Source organism: Bidens hawaiensis, unplaced genomic scaffold, assembly GCF_021521415.1.
Source record: "Bidens hawaiensis isolate Kalapana, Puna unplaced genomic scaffold, B.hawaiensis_p1.1 tig00038038_1, whole genome shotgun sequence".
NCBI lineage: Eukaryota > Viridiplantae > Streptophyta > Magnoliopsida > Asterales > Asteraceae > Bidens > Bidens hawaiensis.
In genome coordinates this window covers 82,067-97,500 of record NW_027496654.1, presented here as the reverse complement: position 1 = coordinate 97,500, position 15,434 = coordinate 82,067, and the positions used below count along the sequence as shown (strand labels likewise).

Sequence of the window (15,434 nt, the reverse complement as noted above, 5' to 3'; positions counted from 1 at the left end):
ATAAAAAAATAATGAAACCAACTAGATTTTCAAATTTCCGACGGAGTAAAAGACAGTCGGCTCCGACTGTTCTGAAACTGTTTCCGTCGAAGCCGACTGTCTTTTCCTCTGACGGTTCGTCCGGCTAATTGGTTGGCCGAAACCTTAAAACGTCGGTTATGATGGAAAAGCATACTAAGTGGCGCGTCGGGGTAGGGTAAAAATTCCGTCGGATCAGGAACGTTTTCCGTCAGATCCGACGGAATAATTTGACCATTTTGGAAATTAATTGGGTGTTGAGCTGTAATTGGAAAATCTTGGTCAAAATGGCTAGTTTGGGAATTTCTGAAAGTTGAAAGGCGTTGGCATTTCGGTATTATGTTGGTTAACTTTGAATTATTTACTTAACAACTAGTAACATTACGTAACTAGAGATTAAATGAAATTATACATGTGTGTATAGGTATAACACAAATTAAAAAGAAAAAAAATGTTCGTTGCTTTTTTTTTATGAAACCGGAATGAAATATAAGAATTTTGGTTTTTTTAATTTTTTTTAAATTTTCGTTTTTTTTATAATTTTTTAAAGGTTTTTTAGTGGTTTAAAATGGTTCTCAAAGTTTTCAATTTGCCAATGGTTCTCTTAGGATCCTTACCCTCTATATATATATATATATATATATATATATATTGGGAGATTTCAAATGAGAATCACTTTGAGTTTTAAGAACTTAAGAACTCCATTCTAGGCCACACATTTAATTAAATAGATTGGAATATGTGGTTGAAATTAAATCTGACAAAAAAGTCAAAGTATGAGAGAGAATAAAGATGTAACTGATTACACTAAATTTTACGTCCGTTACACATGTGTAAAAAGTCTGCTCAGTGCGCAAAAAATTCTGTAATTTTTTACGTGTATGTAACATACATATATTACGCATGTGTAAAAAAAATTTGAAAAAAAATCGTTACACTGAGTTCTTTCGAGTTCTTAAAACTCAAAGGGGTTTTTATTTCAAATCTCCCATATATATATATATATATAATTAATGTTCAATAATTATGTGCCTTGTGTCAATTTCTCTATATCTTGGCAACTTTTATGTGCTAAGAGTATTCTCATCCCACCCCTACCTACAAACTAAAAATTACACCAAAACTCATTTTATTTTTTCTCTTCATTTCAATTAAATAATATTTTTTATACCTTTTATCATTACCTTTTCTTTTTCCTTCACTCATAACCACTTTCAAAATATATTAAAAAATTATAGGGGATGAACAGTAACTTTTCAAATATACTATAAAATCACTACTTTTTCTAAAATATAAAAATTCTTTACTCACAACACCTTAAATCACTTTCTAAATTATAAAAACACCCCTCACATAATATGAGGGGTTGGATGAGAATGCTCTAATGTGCCTTCGAAACTAATATGTCTTATATAAAACTAGTATTGTATCCAGCGCGTTGCGTCAGGGTAGTTGGTAAAACTTCAATGTTGAAACTGGGTGTTGGTAAAACCCGAGCATTGATGAAGCCCGAGCGTTACATCGGTGAGTCGATGGGAATTAAGTCGGTATCGTTTACGTTCGTTATGGTATAGACACCATTGGTAAAACCTTAGCATTAAACCCAAATATATATTCGTCAAATTAACATATAAAAATAAATTATTTAAATCGACGTTTGTTTGGTCGGTAAACCCGGATGGCGATTAAACCTAAGCGTTGTCAATCGCGTGCGTTGAAACGGTAACTGGACACGAATTCGGTCGGTTTTGGCTATGTTCATTATGGTACAGGAGCTACAAAAGGGAAAAATATAAAAATCGACTGGACCAAAGGGTGGTGTCGGTCGGTAAACCCGGGTGCTGGTAAAACACGAGTGATGTCGGTCCCGGGCATAAGGTAGCAAGTCTATGCGAATTCGGTCGGTTTCCGTCACGTCTGTTACTTTACCAAAATTAAAACAAACAAAAAAAATTGTCGTTTAGTCGGTACCAAAACGAAAAAAAAAACACAAATTGCTATGGACAAACAAGGCGTCGTCGTTCGGTCGGCTTCATTAAAAACAAATTACTATGGACAAGTAAGGTGCCGCCAAGTGACCCAATGGCTACTTAGCGGCACCAAAGTTTACATTTATATATATTAGATAATAGATAATTATCCTGTTTCAACTTCTTACGATTCAAGAAGACCGGCCATTTTGATCTCACTCAACCTCTCAAATTGAATCTATCAAACACTACTAATGTCTTATAAGAGGAAGAATGTAGACACAGAAATACCTTACAGACACAAAAGTGACAAAACGATTAACGAAACACGTAAAAGCATTAGGTTAGCTATAACTTTAGAAAGAAATCAAGAAGCAAGAGTAGTGGTTAATTTAAATTTGAAATCGGCTTCCCCTACGAACTAAAACACCCAAAACTACAACTTTAAGCGTCATTATTGGAAATTTGAGTATAAATATTACCACATGCTATTGACACTTGAGTGGCATGTAAATGACACTTGTGGGGCATGCAAATGATACTTGTTGAGATCAGAAAACTTGTGTGATATTTTTCTGTCACACCGCACGTAATGATAAATACAAATGGCTTGGTATTAAGAGTATACATAAACGCATACGCAAGAAAATTGAAGTATATATATACATATATATGGGTGTACACCCATAACCACAATAGCCAAGCTGAGCACATCTGCTACGTACCCATAGCAACAACAATGTTACCTCTCATTTCAGTTTCCCTTGTGTTGTTGCTCTTGATTCCAATTAAATGGCTAATATCATCAACTTCTAAAACCCCAAAACACCAACCAACATCACCACCAAAGCTTCCGATTATCGGAAACCTTCATCAACTAGGCTCCGCCCCTCACCTCTCTCTCCGGTCCTTAGCCAATAAGTATGGACCCGTTATGATGCTTCATTTAGGGAGTGTACCCACACTCATAGTCACCTCGGCTATTGCAGCTAAAGAAATCTTGAAAACCCATGATTTAGTGTTCTCAAATCGGCCTAAGTTAACCATTCCGGACCAACTTATGTATGGCTCTAAGGACATAGGGTTTGCACCCTACGGAGAGTATTGGAGGCAGATCAAGAGCATTTCCATTATCCATCTTCTAAGTAAGAAACGAGTTCAATCGTATCAACATGTTCGAGAACGAGAAACAACTCGTCTGATAGAGCAGATCGCACAAAATGGTGGTTCGGTGATTAACTTGAGTAACATGCTTGTTAAGCTTACTAACAATGTAATTTGTGAGGTGGCTCTAGGAAAAACTTACGAGGGTTTTAAGTTCAAGGAGTTGCTTGTGAGTTTCCAGGATCTGCTTGGTGTTGTAAGTGTGGGGACTTATGTTCCGTGGCTATCTTGGGTCGATCGGTTGCGTGGTTTGGAACGTGAAACGAAGAAAGTTGCCAAAGAACTTGATGGTTTTTTCGATTCCATTATCGAAGAGCATGTAGCTAAGAGGAAAACTGGTGATGCTGGAAATGATCTAGTTGATATCTTGCTCGATGTTCAAAAAGATAACGCATCTAATTTTAAGTTTGGAAGGGATACCATTAAAGCTATCGTCACTGTAAGTCTTTCTCTCGAAAGCAAAGCTAGCTTTATATTCCAATACATCGTTATTTTTTTAATTTAAAATCTAATAATCAAAGCCAGTGATACTGTTTATTTATATAATAAATTGCATGTGTGCATTCACATCTGTAGATTATTTGTAAGTTATATTACCGATAAATGTGTAGGTAACCGATACTAACCTTAAAAACATATGATCAAATTAGTGTTGTGGTTATTATATAGGTTATCATTTATAGGTTTCAATACGTAGGAAGTACAAATTTTGAAAATACATATCAGACATTAAAGTAAATTAACAGTTTAAATTTGTTATTGTTATTAACAATAATTTAGTGTTCTATAATACTTCACACTTTGTATTTATATATGAAGACAATATAAATATATATCTTGTAGGATATGTTTTCCGGTGGAACTGATACAACATCCTCAAGTATTGAATGGGCAATGAGTGAGCTAATAAGGCATCCACACACCATGAGAAGGTTGCAGCAAGAAGTGACAACAGTAGCTAAAGGAAGACCTATGATCACCGAGGATGATATCGACCAGATGCCCTACTTGAAAGCCACCTTGAAAGAGACTTTGCGATTACACACACCAATACCGCTACTTGTTCCTCATGAATCAATGGAGGATGTTAATTTCATGGGGTATGATCTCAAAAAAGGTACCCAAGTCATGGTAAATTGTTGGGCGATTGCACGAGACCCTTCAATATGGGAAGACGCAGATATGTTTAAGCCAGAGAGGTTCTTGAATAGTTGTGTTGATTTTAAAGGGTTTCACTATTAATTTTTACCATTTGGTGCCCGGCGAAGAGGGTGTCCAGGTGTGGAGTTTGCGGTTTCTATTAACGAACTCGTGTTAGCCAACTTGGTGAACAATTATAATTTCGCATTGCCAAATGGTGTAAGATCTGAAGACCTTGACATGACCGAGTTGGTTGGACTCGTTATCCGTAAAAAAGATCCATTACTGCTTATAGCTACTGCTCGTTTCTAGTAGTTTGATGGTGGTGCTAAATAAATAATTTCATGGTATATGAAATTGAATGTTGCCTAGTCGTTATGTTTTTACTTTTATGTATTGTACTGACCTTAGTCAATGGGATGGGAATATTATGATTTACCAATACAATTTTGTACTTTAAAATTTTGCGTCAATTGTTTTTTCTACATTAAATAGCGTGAGCCACCCAAAATCCGGGGTGCCTCTTAGGTTGAGTTTATATCAAAGACTAGCTGGGTGCCCGCGCGATGCGGCGAGTTATGCACGCAAACATGATATCAAATGTGTAACTGGTGTTACTGTTTCAGTATGTGCGTGACTTCACAATAGTGCGCGCGTAACCCGACGATAGTATGCTCGTAATGTGGCATTGGAAGCTTAACCGGTATTAGTAAGCACATCACACAACGACTGTAGGCGCGCAATCAGGTGTAGGTGTGCACGTAAAGCTAAATTGATCGCGTGTTGACCACCAACCCGTTCCGCCTGACACTATTTTAACCTAAAATCTGTTCTGACTTGACACTTTTCGACCCGAACCCATCCCAACCCGACCCAAACCAAAATAACCTTTTATGTATCAACCCATTTCAACCTTAACCTTTTCAACCCATGACCCAAACGGCCGAACCTACCCAACCCGTTTGACGGTTCCTAATGGTAATCACGTAAGACATTAAGTTTCTAAAATGAGAAAAGTATAGCAATACCATGCTCAAATTAAAGAGAATTAAATACTCGTTTTTATGACATAATGTTTTTTCAAAATATTAACGTTCAAAAAAGTTATAGACGTTTAAACGTCGTGAGGGTAGTTGGTTTAAAATAAGGGATATATATGTAACTATTCAATAAATTAACAAAATGTGATTAAAGTTAAAGGACTAAACTTGTTATTATTTTGTAATAAATTAAAAATCTATGTACATGATTTTTGATTTTGCTAAAAGACAAAATGGTTAAAAGACAATATTACCCATAAAATGTCTTAATCTTATGCATTATGGTTTGTACTTAAAGCAATAAGTTTGATACCTCTTAAAATTTAAGAGGTCTCTTACTCATGTTTTATATATAATAATAATAATAACAATGTAGTTCACCAATCTTAACTGTAACACTAGTTAGTTTTCATTTAAATTAAATGTATATTTAGATAGTGTTGTGGTTGTTATTGACCATCTTATATTTAGCCGTGATGTACTCCTTTCCATTGTAGTTTTCTTGTTGTAATTGGCTTATTTAAGCCATGTAATATTATACAATTAGTAAGCTTTTTCATTCCATTATCAAGATCTCATATGGTATCAAAAGCTAACCACTCAAACGAGTTTTGATTCCACCTATAATACTTTTTTTTTTCCGATAAATATTTCCTCCGATCACCATCCATGGCGCTGACCACCGTGATTCCACTCACAGCCTCCACCCACTTTAACATTCCCCTCACCAACGACAATTTTTCGGTATGGCGAAAGCACGTCTACTCAACTTTGGTTGGCATGGATCTTGTTCACTTGTCACAAGAACCAAACTCGCTCCGGTGGAATTTTTTGATGCTGAAGCCACCAGAGCAAATCCGGACTTCTATACATGGTATCGCCAAGATCAAATCATTCTTGCTGCTCTTCTAGGCAGCTGCTCGCCCACCATCCAAACGTTGATTGCCTCTGCTGACACCTCCCGAGAAGCTTGGAACGGTTGGTAATCAGTTGTGCAAACCCATCTCGGTCTAGAATTATACATCTAAAAACCAAACTTGCAACCAACCCAGCTTCATTGGCAAGCATTGAAACGAGTTCCTCGGTACCTAAAGGGAACCATTCACCATAGGTTATTTTTGAATCGCGAATCTCCTCTCATCCTTCGTGCCTTTACCGATTCTGATTGGGGTGGTATCGCCGATGGGGGGCGTTCCACAACTGCCTATATCACCTATCTTGGGTCCAATATTCTCTCATGGCGCTTGGCACGCCAAAAATCGGTCTCTCGATCCTCAACCGAAGCTGAGTATAAGGCATTAGCAAACGGTGTCGCTGAACTTGCATGGGTCCAGAATTTATTGTTGGAACTAGGTGTATCCATGTCTAAGTCACCTATACTTTTTTGTGACAATGCGGGTGCTACCTACTTGTGTGCAAATCCAGTTTACGATTCTCGTATGAAGTATGTGGCACTAGATTATCACTTTGTTCGTGAAAAAATTGCAGATGGTTCCTTACGAGTTCAACACATTCACTTAGCAGATCAACTCGCTAATGTACTCACAAAACCTCTTGGTCGAGGACCATTTCATCGACTACGATCCAAGATTGGAGTTTCCGACGGATCCTCCATCTTACGGGGGCATAATAATAATAATAATAATAATAATAATAATAATAATAATAATAATAATAATAATAATTATAATAATAATAATAATAATAATAATGTAGTTCACCAATCTTAGCCATAACTTTAGTTAGTTTCCATTTAAATTAAATGTATATTTAGATAGTATTGTGGTTGTTATTGACCACCTTATATTTAGCTGTGATGTACTCATTTCCATTGTAGTTTCCTTGTTGTAATTGGCTTATTTAAGCCATGTAATATTATACAATTAGTAAGCTTTTTCATTCCATTATCAAGATCTCATAGTTTACACATGCAAGATAGTTCTTCAACATTTGGAAGTTCATAAAGTAGCAGAAACTTAAAAGTCTTCATACCTGAGGGTACCAAATTTAAACACAAAATAGATTGTTTGAATATAACATAACTAGGAAATAACCCGTGAAATACACGGGTGGATAAAAAAATACAACAAAAAAGTTAAATTTAATAATATACGTAATAGTATACCTTGCCGTCTCAAAAGCATATTAAAATATATTTATGTCTAAAAATATGTTTAATGAAACATATTTTTATCTTATGGATTCATAATAACATACCCTATGAAAGAATGATTATGTTTTTAATACTTTAAATAAATAGATTAAAATTAAATAGCTTATTATGTGTAAATTATAATTTTAGAAATTGTTAAGGTGAAATTCTATTTGGATAGCTTAATTAAACACCATTTGAAAACCATATGTTGCTTTAATATAATATATAGTAGTTAGATAAATGTGGGAGGCTTAACTTCTTGGATGTCAGTCTTTAGTTAGATAGCCTACCTCAATGACAGCCAGATCCTTATTCTACTTCCACAAATTTCAGCCTGAAGTGCAGCTAGCGTTTATGGGTGAGTTCTACGACTTTCAACCCCAAATAGGCTTGAAACCCTTTCGGTGCTTCCAAAGCAGCTTAACTTGGCTGATAGCCTTGCTACACAAATTCTTTTCCTTCCAACAAAATCATAGCCAATGGCTTCTCAACATAGTTTAATCTGTTAGGGCATCTTCCTACTGACCATGATCCGTGGGTTGTTTCAGTCGGCTAGACAATTTTCCAAATGTGATACATGAAAAGTAGGATAAATGCCTCTCAACTCATCAGGTAAGATTTATTCATACCCTATGCAACTTTCATTCTTTCCTTGATCAAATCAAACTTTTTTGGTGTCGTCTTAACCCCTTCCAAACTTCCTAATTCCTTCTAATCAATCTCACCCCGACACAAGAGTTTGAAAACGTCGCCCATAAAGCATCTTATACGGTGGTATTCCAATACTCTTGGGATAGTTGTTATTGTAGGAGAATTCTACCAAAGCTAAATGGTTATCCTAGCTACCACCAGAGTTTATAACACACACACGAAGCACGTCCTCAAAAGTTTGGATAGTCCTTTAGGTATTTCATCGGTTAGAGAATGGTACGTCGTGCTAATATTTTCCCTTGCACCCAGTGTCTCATGAAACTTTTTCTAAAACCTTGATGTGAACCAGGTATCCCGGTCGCATATGATTGACGGTGGTACATGGTGTCAAGATACAACCTCCTTGATAAACATCTCCCAAATTCTTTGAAGGAAAAGATGGCATGAACCCATTATCAGAATCACCAATTAGGTCAGACTTAATGAACCTGACGGTAGGGGTGTTCTTCAGGTTTGCTTTTCAAGTTTTGGGGTCGGGTTCTTCAAGTTTCAAAGTTTTAAATTTAAACCCAAACCCAACCCAAATCTCTTACGGTTTTTTTTGGGTTTGGGTTATTGGGTTCGGATTTTTTCGGGTTGGATTAATCGTGTTTCGGGTTTCTAAGAAAATGAAAGGAATAATAAAAATTTGTTATCCTTTACTCGTCACGTAAATAACCAAATAATAAATTAAGATAACCCAATAAATCAACATATTCTTCGATTACAGTTGTTATTAGCCATAAATCGAAAACATATAAAAACAGTAAATAGTCGATCAGCAATAATATGTGGGGATGGGAATATGTGGAACGTGCAAAGTATTCTATATACATTGTACCTAATAATATCATGTTTTAAACAAAAGCTCATCGGGGTTTTTCAGATTGACCTGAAACCTAGAAATTAAACCCAAGTATCAACCCAGATTACTTTGTTTCATGCTCAGGTTGGCTTTTTCTCGGGTTCGGGTTAGTTTTAGTCCAGGTTCGACTTTCTCAGGTTGAGATTCGATTAAAAGTGACAGTCCCACCTGATGGGTTGATTCATTTGTTCTATAATGTTTTAAGGGTTCTTTTATGTCAAAACTTTCCACCTGATGGGTTGATTCATTTGTTCTATAATGTTTTAAGGGTTCTTTTATGTCAAAACTTAATGATCAAACGAAATAGTTGTGTTATGTACGTAGTTTAAGCACAATTGGTTTGCAGACATATGTATATATATATATATATATATATATATATATATATATATATATATATATATATATTGGTGTAAATTTGTGATTTACACTAGGGATTAAAAAATAACTTGAACCAATTTCGGATTAAATGGGTTGCGTACGTATCAAACTATAAATATGTGTGGTGTGTTTAGGTTCATATTCATGTCACATTCAAGTTGTCAAAATGTGTGCATGCTGTGGTTGACCTATTTACGCCCCAAATTGTAGTATTTGCCTTCATGATTTGTTCAAAACAGCATGGTGTTGTCCGGTTGATTCCATCTTCAAGGTAACCAAAATAGTTTCAGTAGTGGTAAACTGATATCTAACCAAAGCTTCCATCACACTAGTTGATCAGGTATTAAAACCGCATTCAATTAACTAAAATACAAAAAGCATCTGCATCCAAGAAACACTCCCAACTATTAACGTGAAAATAGAAGTCAAGACCTATAACTTAAGGTAACACGTTCTTGCCCAGCAAGCATTCTATGATAATAAAGAAACTATTATTATACATTAAACAGTATAGAGATTGTTTCATGTAATCGTTTAAAATTAGGTGTTTAGTGAATGATTGTTTAATAGCCTATTTGAATGGTTAGGTCAGGCTTTATACAAATATAGACCAAACTATATACAGGCTTCTCAATGATTCCAAGATATTAAAATGTAAAAGAGATCTCACAATATCATGAGTTGGTCGTTCACGGGTTCATTGTGCAGTTCCCAAACTATATGCACACATCGATGCCTCAAGATCCTGATGTGCTTGTTAGAACAACCGACAATTTCTGCTCAACCACCTGAAAGATAAAATTGTATACAATTCATCAAAAAAAAAATGAAGAAATAAAAAATCATATTTTGCTTCCAAGTTAGTAACAAACTAACAATCTAACCGATATATTACCATTTCAAAGCGTTCCAATTCTTTTCTCAGTTCTACATCAACGTCTGCTGGTATAGATTCAACGCCATTTGCTGATGAATCCATGAATACCTATAAATTTAAAGCATTTATACTCGTGTAAAATGAAAATACAAAATGAATAATTAATTACCAGCTTGAAACCTTCATGAGAATGTGACATCTTAATGCTTTGAATACTCAAAGACTGATATTGCTTTAGGATTGCAGACATACGGATGATTACACAAAGAACTCTTAACTTATCCTTCATCTATCAATTATTTTTGTAGAAGTTAGTTCTTTAACTTCTTTAATGCTTATATTGATTATTCTTTTTAAAAATTAATTACGTGAATAGTCCCTGTGGTTTGATCATATTGCAATTTTAGTCCCCACGTTGAAAGCATTACAGATTTAGACCAACCGTTTGCGACTTTGCATAAAAATAACACCATTGGTCCCTAAAACAGATGGAGGCTTAACTTTGTTATATTTTAATAAATAACTACAACACCCTTATTATTTAAAAACAGTAAGAAGAAAATATACTATTAGCATTAAAGAACACTTGTTAACAATAGGACTCCATGTTGTGGGCTTTATAGGGTCTTTGAAACCCCAAACACCACCCCGTGGCTTGGGGAGGAGGGGGGGGGGGTTGATTTCTCTCTCTCCCCCTCTCTCATACACACACACACACACACACATATATAAAATGAAATGGTAAAGAGGGCTTTAAACCACAACATGGCTTTATGGAGGAGGGCTTTAAAGCCCCATTTCCTATGTGGAGGGGCGGTAAAGCTCCTCCACAACACACAGCCTAAGAGCATTCTCATCCCACCCCCTAACTCCAAACCAAAAATTACACTAAAACTCACTTTATTTTCTCTCTTCATTTCAATTAAATAATACTTTTTATACCTTTTATCATTACCTTTTCTCTTTCCTTCACTCACAACCACTTTCAAAATATATTAAAAAATTATAGGGGATGAACAGTAACTTTCAAATATATAGAAAAATCACCTACTTTTTCTAAAATATAAAAACTCTTCACTCACAACACCCTAAATCACTCTCTAAATTATAAAAACACCCCTCACATAATATAAGGGGTTGGATGAGAATGCTCTAACAACACTTAAAATGGTGGGACCCACCAACCCTCTCCTAGTCTCCTCTTTCATATGTCTGCCCCTCTTTACGTGTTATTTAATATTAAAGGAATAAATTCATATTGTTTGATTTTAAATAATAAGGGTATTTTAATTGTTTATTAAAATTTAACAGACTAAGCTAATCTCCAACTATTTTAGGGACCAATGGTGTTACATGTACGCACAAACAGTTGGTATAAACCCGTAATCTTTTAAACTCAGGGACTAGAAACAGGAACTATCCGTGTAATTAATTCTTCTTTTAACTAAAAAAAGAAAGTGCCTCATCTGTAAATTCCCTTAGAGAATCATGATCAAGTTTCAGAAACTTCTTTCTTTGATGCCTTACTAGCAATGCAATTAACTGAAAAACATGTAAATCCCAATTTAGTGAACTATTTATTATTCATAAATTTTAGATTTAAAAATGCCAGGTGACGTACCTTAACCTCTTCAGTGTTGTAACCATGAAGATGTTCCCCGTTCTGTTAACATGTAAAATTCATAACCCGAATCGTTTGGTCATAACTAAACCGATTTCATATGAAGAATATACCAAGAAATGCATACCATGATAATATGGTATGACCGCTTATGATACCCTTTTTTCCCAGTGATCAACCCGATATTATGAAGCAAACAAGCAGCTTCAAGATATTCAAGATCTTTGTCATCCAATAAAACATCAATTTTGTTCCACTCCCTTAAACCTGTGAAAATTTCCTGTAAAACCAATTATTCGTACTTTCCTTAATTAAAATATTAGTACTATCCCTAATATCAATAAAAATTATAACCATGGTTTTTAAAACCGTGAGGTAGGGGTGTAAACGAGCCAAGCAACTCGTGAACTACCCCGAAATCAGCTCGCTAAAAATTTGAATCCGGCCAAGCTTAAACAAGATTGAGCTGCCTCGTGAGCCTAATATTTATAAAACGTCTGTCTGATATTTTAAATTATATGTATATTATAATTATTATATATATATATATATAATTTTAATAAAAAATACACATAATGTTATATACATATTTTAATTTTAAATGTATATATAAAATAATTAAAAGTGTAAATTAATTGTGAGCTCAAGGTTGAAAATCTACTCACATGCCGAGCTTGAGCTTTAGAAATAGAGCTCAAAACAAGCCGAGCTTGAGCTGGCTCTTGAGCCAATGAGCCTTATAATTACAAAACGAACTGAGTTCGAGGTATTGCTCTATGTACAGCCAAATACGCTTCATGCACAATGAGAGAAGCTATATATTTCTGTAATATATTTTACATATCCACATATTTGTCAAGTAAACCATTCGCAATCTTTTCAATTTTTTTTTTTACATATCAGCCTCCCACACACCCTAATTTTACTAATTTGTGCACTTTCTAAAACAAGATAACAATAATAATAATAATAGTAATAATAATAATAATACCTGTGCAACAGAAGCACAAGATGCAGCAGAAGTCATCCTCTTCTTATTATTAAACCTGGAAGCAAGCCTCAAAACCGATCTCCACCTCGCATTCACATTCAAATCAAATCCATCGAAACACTCCGCTAATTTCTCAGCAATCACACCCTCTCCCAACGCATAACCCGAAACCTCCATCTCTTCCACACCAAGCAACCCAAATATCTCCTCAAGCAAAATCACAGCAGCCACAATAAAAGCAGACCGTGTCTTGAAAAACACCCTTTTGTTATAAACCTCTTCACCTTCCTTTTCCTCTTCACATATTTTCTCAACAAGAACCTTCAATTCTTGTTTACTAAACTTCCAATCCCTCCGGTAACCTTCAAGCAATCCGATCTCATTCACCAAATCATTACTGTACCCCATAAATATTGCCTTTTCAATCATTCGAATCGAACCGGAAGAACCGACAGCAATGTCAATATTATATTGTGAAACCTTTTCAATCAGTCCCGATTCGTTAACAACCGATCTAATATACTCTCTCATTGCGTTAATCTCGTTGTGTTTAACAAATCTATGAGTTAAAGTTACGTGTCCTAACTTCAACGAAACCCCCAATTTTACGTTACCTGGAAATCCAAAGACAAAATTAAGTGTTCTTATACAAATAACTTAGTGTTTATATTTTTTTTATTTTACGTTATTCATCAAATCATACAATGTTATTGAATACTAAAATGTATGGCAGTATGGGTGAGCAATAACCGAACCATTAATCAAAAACCGACAAAACTGAACCGAACCATTCATATGTTCATACATTTCTAGCTTTTATACTCGATTTCATGTACTTATAACTCCATTTCATGTATTTATGACTCCATTTCATGTATATTTAAGCAAAAATTTTAGCTCAAGTTTGGTTTTGGTTATTAACCGAAATTTACCGGACCGAAAAACAAAAAAAGTAACCAAATAAATTGAACCGATTTAACAGGTAACCAATTGGTTAATAAAATCAATTAGCCGATGACTTCATTTCGATTTAGACTACAAACCGAACCAAAGCGTGCACAATGAGCATTTAGTACCTGTACCGGTACTACATCAATAAATTCAGTACTGTAAATTTAGTACCAGTGCAGTACCGGTCTCATTCTCATCCCTTGTGTCAGTTATTAGTTAAAAAGTGTATACTATCCAAACCGTTACCTTGAAATCCTAACCATTCATATATTTCTAGTTTTTATACCTCAATTTCATACCATATGGCTTTAAGAACCTTAATTCACCCACATTGAGTTAGGATTGTTTGCGAATCTCCATATCCACTAGACTAATAACCAAAACCCCTAAGGCTATGCGTAGTGGAGGGCTACAAAATGGGGGGGATTTTTGGCACGTGGCGCCATGTTAGCAGAGGGATTTTCACCCACACCCAGGCGATAAATCTACCCCCCCCCCCCAAATTTCTTAAATCTCCCCAATATCGCCTGGGAGGCGGTGTTGTCGGTCAAAAAACCCTCCATTTGTCGCCCACTACGCATAGCCTAATAAAAATATGTGTCATTTAAGGACCAGCATTTAACACCAGGTACGGGTACTGCGGTTTCATCCCTAGTGTCAGTAATTAATCAAGAAGTTTACCTTGAAAGCCGACCACAAATTCAGTGGATCCGCCCCCAATATCAACCGTCAAAACCGTACGATGATAATAGGGGAGAAACTGCAAGACGCCAAGGTACGTAAGGCGGGCTTCATCGTATCCCGAAACGACCTCGACTTGTAGACCGAGGGTTTGGTGAATGAGTTGAAGGAACTGGGACTGGTTGGGGGACTCGCGGATGGCTGAGGTGGCAACGAGGCGGAGGTGGGCAGGGGGGACGTGGAGGGAGTGGAGGATGTGCTGGAAGTGGCGGAGGGAGTCGACGGCGGCGGCGGCTGTGGCGGTGGCGGGGTGCTTGAGGCGGTGGAGGGTGAGGAAGCGGTGGGTGGTGGGGTTGACGTGGACGACGCGGAGTTTGAAGGAGTTGGTGCCTAGGTCGATGGCCGCGAACAGCTGGGGGTTGCCGGAGGAGGAGATTGGGTCGGTGATTGTGGACATTTTTAATCCCTGGTTTCTTGTATTTTACCTTTGCTCTACTTATACGTTGAATTAAACTAAATTAAATTGAAGTTAAACTATATAATAAGTAGTTAGGGGGTGTTTGGGATTGTTTATTTTCACAAACTTATAGCTTATTAACATTTTCAAAAATATTAAGGTGTTTGGGATTGGGATTGCTTATTTTCACCGGCTTATAACTTATTAACTTTTTTAAAAGTATTAAAGTGTTTAGGATTGCTTTTATTGTGAGTGAAAAAATTTCATAAGTTATAATGTTGTAACTTATTAACTTAATGAAAAATTATAAGGAAGTAAAATAAGGAATTCAAGCACCCCCTTAAAACGAATCGATTTTATAAAATATAAAAATGCATAATTTTAATAAACACAATTTCTAAAAGGTGTTTCTTGCAGCCAGCTAATTTTCGTC

General features: G+C 35.7%; 1 protein-coding gene and 1 pseudogene across 1 annotated transcript; one reads left to right on the top strand and one right to left on the bottom strand.

Annotated features, from left to right (window-relative positions):
• The first annotated feature begins 357 nt into the window (after positions 1-357).
• LOC143589921 (3-beta-hydroxylase-like) lies at positions 358-4,604 on the top strand (annotated as a pseudogene).
• A 5,334-nt stretch (positions 4,605-9,938) lies between these two features.
• Positions 9,939-15,001, bottom strand: LOC143589918 (uncharacterized). The gene is made up of 8 exons (XM_077070541.1): positions 14,545-15,001; positions 12,913-13,526; positions 12,049-12,201; positions 11,922-11,963; positions 11,762-11,842; positions 10,470-10,589; positions 10,319-10,408; positions 9,939-10,211 (listed from the first exon to the last, which is right to left on the bottom strand). Exons 1-8 carry the CDS (start codon positions 14,999-15,001, stop codon positions 10,161-10,163), a joined length of 1,608 nt encoding a protein of 535 aa, XP_076926656.1. The 3' UTR covers positions 9,939-10,160.
• Positions 15,002-15,434: the final 433 nt, after the last annotated feature.